Below are 10,915 nucleotides of genomic sequence, written 5' to 3' on the forward strand. Positions count from 1 at the left end.
GATTTTTAATATATCGTCGCAGTTTTCCGTTACGATACACGCGCGTTCGCACTTCGTTACTATCTGACAAAAGCCGCTACCTTTTGAAAACGATTTATAATCATGCTATCAAACTTCGATGAATATAGTTTGCTTTACTCATACCGAAGTATTTTGTAGTTTATACACATGTGAGTGGCATTTATGTAATACGAATTCAAAGGAAGCAAAGCTGGCCAGCTCGACCGTAACTTACGTTATTGTAAAAACTGTGAATGTGCCGTCCGAAGTACGCTCGTGCTGTTATAAATTATGAACAACTGCGAGAATCCATCATCGAAACCGCGTACTGTACATTTGCGATTCGTCACGGAAGAAAAAAAAAAAAGAGAAAACGATCGCGTTTCGTCATCCTGCGCGCAGAAGACGCGAGGGGTTCGGTGATTTTTAAGCGTCGTTATGTCTTCCTCAACATCGCTGTTGAGAGATGTTGCCCAGATAGGACTTGCTTCGGTTGCAAGAAAGAAAGTTCTAGTAGACTCGACTCACGCGACTGCCGAATCTCCTGAGAATCACGCCGCAATAAGAAGCTGCTTCGTTGCGTCTTAAGACGCGATGAGCGTTGATAGCCACATCTTGTTACTATAAATCGCCGCAACGCTATGTTCTCATTTTTAACATGTGCATTGAGGACTAACGATTCGTTTCTCTCTTCTTATCCTTTCGTCCACTCGGCATGGAACGGTCGCGTTTGTTTCCATAGCCTACACTTTCGCGAACATCGCATATGTCGTGGGCACCACCATCAGCACGCGCCAGTCTTATTACTGATGATCTTTATGATGTCGTGATATGGAAAAATCGGTCACCGTTCGCCAAATAGCCATGCGACACCATACGCAAATTCACTTTCGGCTTGCTATGATGGATGGGAAAGCGTTGTGCAGACAACGGTAATCGCCAGTCGCCGCTTCCGATAAACGACGCTACTGGTCATTTCGATGACGATGAATCCGCTATTGCTGCTGCTGATTCACTTGTTGTGTTGCACGCTTGCCCGCCTGACCATCAGAGTGGGTGGGACGATTGCCGTCACATTGGCGCTTCCAAAACAAAAGATACACAAAACAGCGACATTAGCGCGTCACCGTCTTCACCACATAAATGAGCTAAAGGTTCTCCTCTCTCTCTCTCTCTCTCTCTCTCTCTCTCTCTCTTTCTTTTCCGGCGCTCCTTCTCTCGTTCATTACATCTAATCTCCCCAGTTTCGCTTTTATTCGGCTCCTTTTCTCTATGATTTCATTATGTGAGATTGAATAATCGACTGGCATTAACATGAGACTGAATGATGTAAACTGAATAAAATTGTCCTTCATGATAAAATACAATGTAGCGAGAGTAAATGTTAATAGTAAGTCTCAGAAGAAACAAACTTCATTAAAATATTCGTTGTTCTTCCTTTTAACATGTCTCTTGCCTCCGAAGACATGTTCTGTCATTTAATCTTTTTCGATAACATTTACGGAGAGATATTATCAAATGAAGATGTAATGTAAGAATTACTTGTGTTCTTCGTTTCCCGCTAAATTATACTAATATTGCAAAGTTCTCTCGCGCAACATTCTCTTACGATGTGAATAAATTGATTGATGATACCGACAAGCTTGTGAGGAGGAATGAACTTGGAGAGAAGGCTCGCACGATGAAAGTTTTCCCCATGATCAGAGTTTTTCATGATCGGCGTCCTCTACCGTGGCACAGCAGAGAATTTCGTTCCCTCTTTGTCTATTTTTGTCATTTAGAATTAGTGCGATAGCTTTCGGTTACCTGAAAAAAAGTCAACGAAAGAACATAAAGCGGAATTTTGATGAATTTCGAATTACCGAATAGGTTTGCGTATCTATGCTTTAATTAGATTGCAAAATAGATATGTATCGAATACTTGAAAAAAAATTTAAAACGTGCACGTTTACATGTACAGTTCAAAAAGATGCCCCCACACAGCACGCACTAAATTAATGTTAAAAGTATTATTACAAAAATATTGATTTCAGTCAATTCAATTGAAAAATTAAATATCTGGCTTTTGAGATGTAACTTGTGCGACAGATGTCAAATTTGCATTTTGCTCGTTTACTTAAATCTTAGACATGAAAAATCGTAAGTTTAAGCATTTGATGTTCATTATGTTATATAAAATTGTATTTATTATAAAAAGTGGAACATTATTAAAGCAACATATAGCGCGTTCTAGAAAATACTCATTTTTTAATCAATTTTATTAAGGATCATTTAATTCGTATCTTAATTTTCATATTTAATATTTTTTTAGCCTACATGACATATATCTATGAGATAATCTTATTATTAGTACCATAACATACCGATATGATAGAATATCACAAATTAAATTTTTTAAATACAATAATTTACAATTTATAAAAGTTTTACTTACTATGAAGAAATTTTCTTTTAAGTATAATGTTCCATACGTTAAGAAATAATTCTACAAATTTTTATTTTTGTGCGATATTTGTGCTTGGGCATCCAAATAACATCAAGTATAATCGGATTTGAATCTAACAATCAAGAAAATTACTTAAAAATTATTTCTTTGTCAAAATCACATGCGATAGTCTCAAAATTATATAGTAGACCAGGCCAACGCAAGCCACAGGCAATTAGAGATGTATTCTTCAATATAGAAATTATATTATGCGTTGCATATTTTTTAATATTAGTTTGTTAATCATATTCTAATATAATTTATTAAAAAAGATAATATAATAATTATACAAGATGTTCCGGAATAATTGAACAATCTCTCATGAGCATGCGGAATTTACTAAAACAAAATAGATTTAGCCAAAATTGCAAAAAAGTGCTCGATTTAAAAGATAATTTCTTCCTTTTTATAATTCTAACATATAAGATGCAGCAATCCTCGATTCATCGGGAATGGAAGGACCATATCAAATATTTCTTTTGTAATTACGACTAAATCTGCTTTGTTTTAATAAATTCTAATTCAATTTATTATTTCATCATCTAAATGAAAGTGTACTTTCTCTATTGATCAAGTAAGTTTTTTTCGAAAACAATTTTATCAAAATAAAAGAAGACTATCTTTTTTTCAAAAAATCTTTAACAAATATATATATGTATCTATATATACAGAGTGTCCCGTAATTTTTTGCCAAACGCTTTTGTATACTTTACGCAGCCAGACGCAATCTTGTGCTATTACCTAAAATATATTACTCTATGTCAGTTACCTCGATAATTCTCTCTTCATCAGTTCTCTTTTTTCTAATCTCTTTTTCCTTTTCTCTTTTTAATTTATTTAAAATTTTACATTTTTCTGAATCTAAATCTTCGCTCCAAAGTTTCCTCCATATTTCCTCTTTATCTTCTCTTAGATCTCTGAACCAACTACACACTTTTTGACATTCTTCCACATAATGTTCCATGCGATCCATCCCTATTCCGCAGAATACGCAGTTTCTATATTCCTTATCTAACCAGTATTTATTTCCTTCTTCCATATTTCTGCATCTATATATATATAAATCTTACCAACCCTCTCACACTTTCGCCTATTCCCAACCTTATATAGATTTTCCTTCCTTAAATAATTGGAACATTTATTTCCCGTACCAAACTTCTTGTATCTTCTATTGCATCTCATAGTCCTCAGCTTACTGTCTTCCCACTGTTTTTGCACATCCCTTTCCCTCCTAATTATTTCTTCCTCTAACCTTCATTATCATCGTCCCCTAATTCCCTAGCATTGATTCCCCATCCATTCCTATTATAAAACCCTTCTCTTTCTTTATCATATAAATCCTTCCACTTGCCCTCTTTCTTCTCCCTCCAATTTCTCTCATTCTAATAGATAATCTTCCCTTGTTCTCTTTAATCTTTTCTCGTATCTCATAGCTCTTATTCCCCAGCCTATCCTTAATTTATCCAGCTAGTTCCCTCAGTATCACATATCTTGGAGTGCAAAACTTTATATCGAATATTCTCATATAATCCATCAATAATTTTTTCAAGACTTCCTTTTTCTTCTCGTCCCCAGATTTCCACTCCACTAAGCGCTTTTGTATAGATAGAGCGAACTAAACTGAGTCGAAAAATCTTCTACAATTTTGCAATTAACAAAATATTAATTACTAAAAATCACTGAATATTGATTTTCAATAATTTTTTACTCAAATACTATCAACTTTATAGGAAAACAGTGAGAGACAAATATTGTTTATTTTCTTCTCGTAAAGTTCTGAGAATTTTTTTAATACCGTATTTTTTCATGTTGGTAAAAATAAGAAAGTGCAGTACTAAAAAAGTTGATAAAAAATTAAAAAAAAATTCTTAGAGTTCTATGAGAAGAAAATTAATGATTTTTGTCTCTTGTGGTTTTTCTGTAAAATTGATATTTGAGTACTTTATACTTTTCGACTTAGTTTAGTCTGCTCTATCTACACAAAAGCGCTTGGCAAAAACTTACGGAACACCCTGTATATACGCAGATATTTAAAAATTTAGATGATTGCTCAAAAGTAGATCGCTTCTGGTTCTTTGATAATACCAACAAATCTATCGCTATTTTAAAAATCTTTATTTAAGAGATGAAAATAATTATTATAAATTATTTAAAAAACATACTCTTCAGAGATCTTAACTTAGAAAATAAATATCTCGACATCGTAAAAAAATTATAGAAATTTATGTGGTTAATTTTAATTTTTTCATCTACATGCTCATGAGAGGTAACCACATTTTTCGGAACATCTTGTATTACGAAAGTGCAATTGACAGCAAGCGATAGTAATAGTAACCTTTGATTTTCATTTGGAGAGAATGCTTGTATGTAAGTTAAATATGAATGAATATATTCTTGATGTTTTTTTATTAAATACTCGTCGTATATCAGTAGCATATCAGTAGCATATATAGAATGTCTTCATTATTACGTCATGAACATATTCTCATAATTTATAAACAATCTTTTGAAGCAAAAATATTATAATACACTCATTTCGGAGATAGTCACTTTTTACCTTTAAAAATTTTTGTAACTAGTTTGTAAATTATGTAAAAAGTAAAGTGTGCTATCTACTTACACCTTTACAAAATTAAATCTCTGCAGAAAAATAAATAATATTCAATCATTTGTAATTCAAAGAATTATTATCATTTGTTCTAAAAAGTACACTATTAAAAAATAATATAACAAGACATCCTATATACAAATATGCAGATTGAGAATTCTTTCCAAATGACAAAATGTATCCCTCCAGCTTCTTCAATCTCCATTTATCCTCAATTAACATAATTAATTAATTAAATAATTAATTAAAGTACCATGCCACGGTATTGCGACACCACCTTCCTACCAAAATTAAGCTTCCATTCAACTAACGCGTACCGAATACATGATCTAACGTTTGCACAAGCATAACACAAATTGCAATCTTAAAATCGGTTTTTTATCACGCACCAATAAATCGTGAAATTTGATAAGAGCTATAAATATGTAGTGAAAAAGTTGAAAAATATAGAGCTTACACCATCATTAATATATTATAAATTTACTTAAGGTGATCCTAACACGGTCAAACATTCAATGTTAAATAAAGACAAATGATGAATCCGCGGCATCGGAGGCATTCGAGTGATGTTTCCGAACGCAGCCAATATTAACTACATTTACACAGCACCCTTAATCGAGTTAAATATCCGTTATGAATAATCATGATTATTCTATTCTTCACTAGTTATGAATTTATGATTGATGAGTTGATCTACAGTTATTAAACCCGATTAAGGGCCGTGGTAATTGATGGATTGATATAGAATGCTGATAATAAATCTGGAATTTCATTCTCGAGTATCAGTACTGCTTTATTAGAATTCATATATATATGTATATATATATATGTGTATGTATGTCACAATGCAATAAATAGTATATGTAAAATATATATATACTGTCAGTATTACTGGTAAGCATTATTGATCGTGTAGGATCACCTTTAGCATCATAGTCACACAGGAGAGTTCAATATACAAATATAAATACAATCGAAAACAGGCTTAGAATATCATTTTTGTCCCCAAATGTGCAATGTTCATGCAACCAAAAACGAGAGTATAACAAGCTCTAAACATTTACCGATGTGAAGAATTCTATATGAAGTGATTTTAAAATAAGTCGCCAAACATTCGCAGCGTATTTGCTAATTAATTGATTTTTCTTTTTTTTTCACTTTCTTTTTTAATTAAATTAATATCTAACATCTTAAAAACTAAACAAAGTAATCTAAAGTTTATTTTAAAAAAAGATACGAAAATACCCAAATTTTATTATATATTCTTAGAAATTATAATTCCAAGGATGTTGATGTTCCGATAAGAAAAACTCAAATTAATCGAAGAAAATTTCAAAATTCAGCGACGTACTTTAACATCATTCCAAATAAATAAAGAAAGTCTTGCATGTTGTCTATGTTTTCTAAAGTCAAGTTTCCTATTATCTATTACACTAATTACAACCGAAATAACTAACGTTTCTCAAAATAGTTGTCTGTGCAAGCTTACATATTCTTCGAAAATGGCCGCGGATTTCAGTAGAGCAAGTTATACCCAGTCGTTTAGCGGATTTAGTCGTTCTATATTGTGTAGCAACTCACTTGGACTTCGGCTGCATTTCTCCTGCAGCAGCTAGTAGCGTATCCCTACGATGCAACCGCATGCTGACCCTTCGCTCTTGTCCACCCGCACCCGATGCTGAAAGAGATCATCAGAAAAAACATAATGCATGAAAAACCGCACAAAAAGTTCAACCAACAATCATGTTCTATATATGCTCTTTCGTATCGTCAACTCACTGCCACCCTGCTGTTTCGTAGAATTCGCTTTTATGGTCTCCATATACATATTTATACATACAATTTTATATACAATGAGTCTAAAAAGTATTTGTGTATCTTTCTAAAAAATCTTATTTTTAAAAAGTAAACATTAATTAGAAATTTATTAACAAACAATAAAATAATTGTATATTTATGTAAATTATTTTACCTAAAAAGATATGTAATAATAAAAGTTATCTTAAAAATAAACAAAAATAAAAAATTGTATTATTTGACACAAAAAGTATTCATACATTTCATACATTTAGCTTTTAAGAACACACAGAACTCTTTTATTTATATTAGGACAGAACGTTTTGTTGTATAAAATTGCTCATTAATATTATTTATTTACTATAAATAAAATATTTTAAATAAAATTTTTTTTCCTGTATGAATTCTTTTTCTATTTACTGTATGTATAAATAATGTACACACATGAAAGCTTCCTACCGCCTCTCGACACACACACAGCAGGATTTATACACAAATCCAAAAGCAATAATAAGGGAGCAGCAATATTTGTTTAAAAGTTTAAAAAAAAAATTACAAAACTCGGCTCTCTTATACACTCGCCGACACATTTCGGTCAGTACATTCAATCGTGCAAATAACTGATCGGTAATTCGAAGAAAAAAACAGGAGGTAGAAAGAAGAAAACAGTCGTAGAGAAGAGCACTCGTTATACATTGCAAAACACACGTTTTTTACAATACGTATATACATTGTATGTTATACCCACCATATGTCAATCTGCAATCTAAGACTATTTTCGAGAGATAACATAATTTATATTAAAAAACTGTAACAACCTAAGCGAGTGTGGGTTTGAGAAAATAGTATCGTCGTATTATAAAATTACAATTGTTTAACTGCTGTATCTAATTTTCATTATCGATTTAGATGTGCAATATTTTGTTTGTATTTATACGTTTGTATTAAATATATTCAACGTGAATATAAGTAATGACAATGATATACAAACTTAAATTTCTGAAATTAAAATATTATTCTACATAAATTCATGTAAATTGACAAAATCCAACATACTTCTTAATTGCAATCTTTCTTAATAATCATAATATTTTTAAATAGTTTTTTATTATATAGCCTGATATTTTAAACATATATTTGTTTAAATTATAAAAGATTTTATAATTTTTTACTTTTTCAAAATTTTTATCGTGTAATTCACTCTATTTAAAGGATATGTTATTTTAAATTTTATTATATTTATCGTCACTTTTTAAATATTGTTGCAATCTTTCAAAACAATAAATAGTAATAAACAAAGTAAGATAAACCGAGAGAGAGAGAGAGAGAGAGAGAGAGAGAGAGAGAGAGAGAGAGGATTGGGTCTTATTTTTAATCGTATGTAGGATATGTTTGTCAGATTGATGCATCATATTCGTGTTTCAAAATATTATATGTTTAACAAAGACTCGATATCAATCGGGCGACGCAGGAAACGATGGATAATCTTTCACTCTTGGCAATTGAAATGGAAAAATTATTATAATAAAACAAAGAAAAGCAACCGAACAAATAAGAACAATTTTAAAAAATAAATTAAAATAAGGAAATGGCACGTTTTCGTGAAGATAGATGATGCGACAAATCCAAAAATTAGATGAAAAGTAGATTTTTCTCTCTTCTCTTTTTCTTTCATCGTACGTATACGATTTTCAGAACCAACATCTGCAAGTAATTCGCGCTTGGGTTTTTCCATTCAAGCCAAGTGAGAAATAATTTTGACAAGGATAATCGACAATGTCGTGTGGTGAGATAAATAAAAAGAGACCAGTCCTTGAATGGAAAAACATTTATTTGCTACTTTTTTCTTCATCATCATCATCATCATCATCATCATTATCAATAAAAAAACAGACTGATTACAGATAAATATACGATATGAAAACATACTAGACGAGTAAAGAAAAATAGAGAGAATGGACGATAAAAACAACGTCCCTGATGATCTAGTGCATAGGAAGAAGTTGGCAGAGTGTCGAGATATTAATAACGATAAATCTCACTTGATTGTTACGACTAAGGAAAATCAAAGTTTCTCTCGAGATTACAAAGATCACGGATAAGTAACAAACTAAGACTTTATCTTCTCTATCTAAACTTTGGTAACCTTTTCACGTCTCTAGACGCTCTCTTGTGACATATATATGTTATATGAGGCATTTAATAACAAAAAAGAAGTCAGGCTACTAAATTGCGAAATTGCGAGTCATCAACCGTTAGACTACTTCTTCCATTTCACCAGAACGTATCGTTAAATGTATTAAAACTAATACGTATGCTTGATTATTGAATAAGAGAATTGGTCGAAACTTTACAATCGTTACAGAATACAATTGATTAAATGATGAAAATGTCAATGACTAAAATAAAAGAACACAACATTGTTTTCTTTTTAAATGCTAATTATAATTAACACATTCAATGCGAGCAAAACAAGTATCGCGATGATTTTTGTTCATAATATCGAACGCAGTACATGCTTATTTTTCTACAAATTGTAGAGAACATTTAACGCTCTATACTTGGATTTTAATGATTAATGAGCAACAAATTGCAAATATTCGATATTTTGGATACAATAAAAAAATTAATCATAAGACCTCTAATCACATATAAAAATAATTAATCAATAATCTTCAGATCATTTTTCATTGCTTGTATAGTGGGGTTATATATATGTATATGTATAAAACTATATATATATATATATATATATATATAAAAATGTGTGTGTGTTTGTGTGTATGCTTTTTCAATACGTGTATATTAAATAAATACTAGTCACACATCGTACACTTGCAAGAAAAGTGACACAAGTAAAATATTAAATTCTTTAAAAGAAAAGAAAATAGCGTATTTTTAAATTAATTATTTACTATAGTATTAAATAATACATAAGTTAGAGTAAATCACAAATTGCTTGTTTCAAATTTTGTAGAAATAATATAGGTATTAACTTTGTTATGGTGTTATCAGTGTTACGTTATCTCGAAAAATTATCCTTTTTTTGATTTATTTTATTAGGAAAATATTCAATTTGTCATTTTTCCTAATTAAAGGCAGAAGTATTTAGAAGAACTCGCACATAATACAAAATTTAAAAAATTTCGACTTGCATTACTTTTTCTGCGAGAATGCGATATCATTGATTGCTATTTTTAACATAATACAAAATGGCTATTAAATGAGTTAATTGATAAACATTTGATTTTTATTATTATGTTTGTCGAAACAATGTATAATTAGAGAAAAAACGTAGGATTAGCCGACAAAATGTCATTAATATTTCTTCTTATCTTATCCACTCTTAAATTTATAAATATATAAAGAGAGAAGAACGTAACCTAAGGAGAACTTGAAAGGAACTGTAAAAGATATTAGTCAATTTTTATCATTTGATTGTACAGCATCGTAGATTTTATGACAAGATATTACAATTACTCATAAAATAATTATATTACATATTTAAAAGAACTAAAATTGATAAACAAAAAAGTAGTTATTTTACGTATAACATTAATTTTTCTGTACTTTAACGTTACAGGACGGCATTGTAAAGTTTTAAATAAAAGAATAAAAAAAAAAGAAAAAAAAAGAGTTTAGAAAATGAATCAAATATTGTATCATAAAAATGATCATCTATGATACTGTGAACAAACTTTGAATGATAAATGTCAGTCTATTAATTTTAGGTCAGTCTAAATAATCAAAAGATCATCAAAGCGTAAGAATAAATAAATTATGAAAAATCATTAAAGCCATGTGTTCCAATATATTATTACTTAGTTTATAACCTGTGCTGCGCGCAATTTGTTTTGTTTTGCTATCAAAACTACTTCAAAAAACTAAATGAATTTCGCTAGATAATACATGATGATCCGAAAATATATAATCCAAGACGAACAAGAATCATTTCACGACAATAAAATTTACCAATATATTAAAAGTAAAAAAGGAAGTAAAATGTGCATATATATATATATATA

General features: G+C 30.3%; 1 protein-coding gene across 4 annotated transcripts in view; it reads right to left on the reverse strand.

The window, feature by feature from the left end:
* Positions 1–27: 27 nt before the first annotated feature.
* LOC108746152 (casein kinase I-like) overlaps positions 28–10,915 on the reverse strand; it is a 19,915-nt gene continuing 9,027 nt past the window's right edge. The window contains exons 8-10 of one of the 4 annotated variants that reach the window (XR_001939149.1): positions 6,675–6,771; positions 1,731–1,806; positions 1,038–1,082 (exon numbers count right to left, since the gene is read on the reverse strand). Coding sequence is in view for 3 of the 4 variants with exons in the window: in XM_018482734.1 (XP_018338236.1) it covers positions 1,013–1,082; positions 6,675–6,771 (167 nt within the window). In the remaining variant the exon portion in view is untranslated. Of the gene's footprint in view, positions 1,807–6,596; positions 6,772–10,915 lie in introns of those variants that run through there. The other 3 variants (XM_018482734.1, XM_018482735.1, XM_018482736.1) reach the window with 3 other exon arrangements.

Source organism: Trachymyrmex septentrionalis, unplaced genomic scaffold (assembly GCF_001594115.1).
Source record: "Trachymyrmex septentrionalis isolate Tsep2-gDNA-1 unplaced genomic scaffold, Tsep1.0 scaffold16, whole genome shotgun sequence".
In the NCBI taxonomy this organism is placed as follows: Eukaryota; Metazoa; Arthropoda; class Insecta; order Hymenoptera; family Formicidae; genus Trachymyrmex; species Trachymyrmex septentrionalis.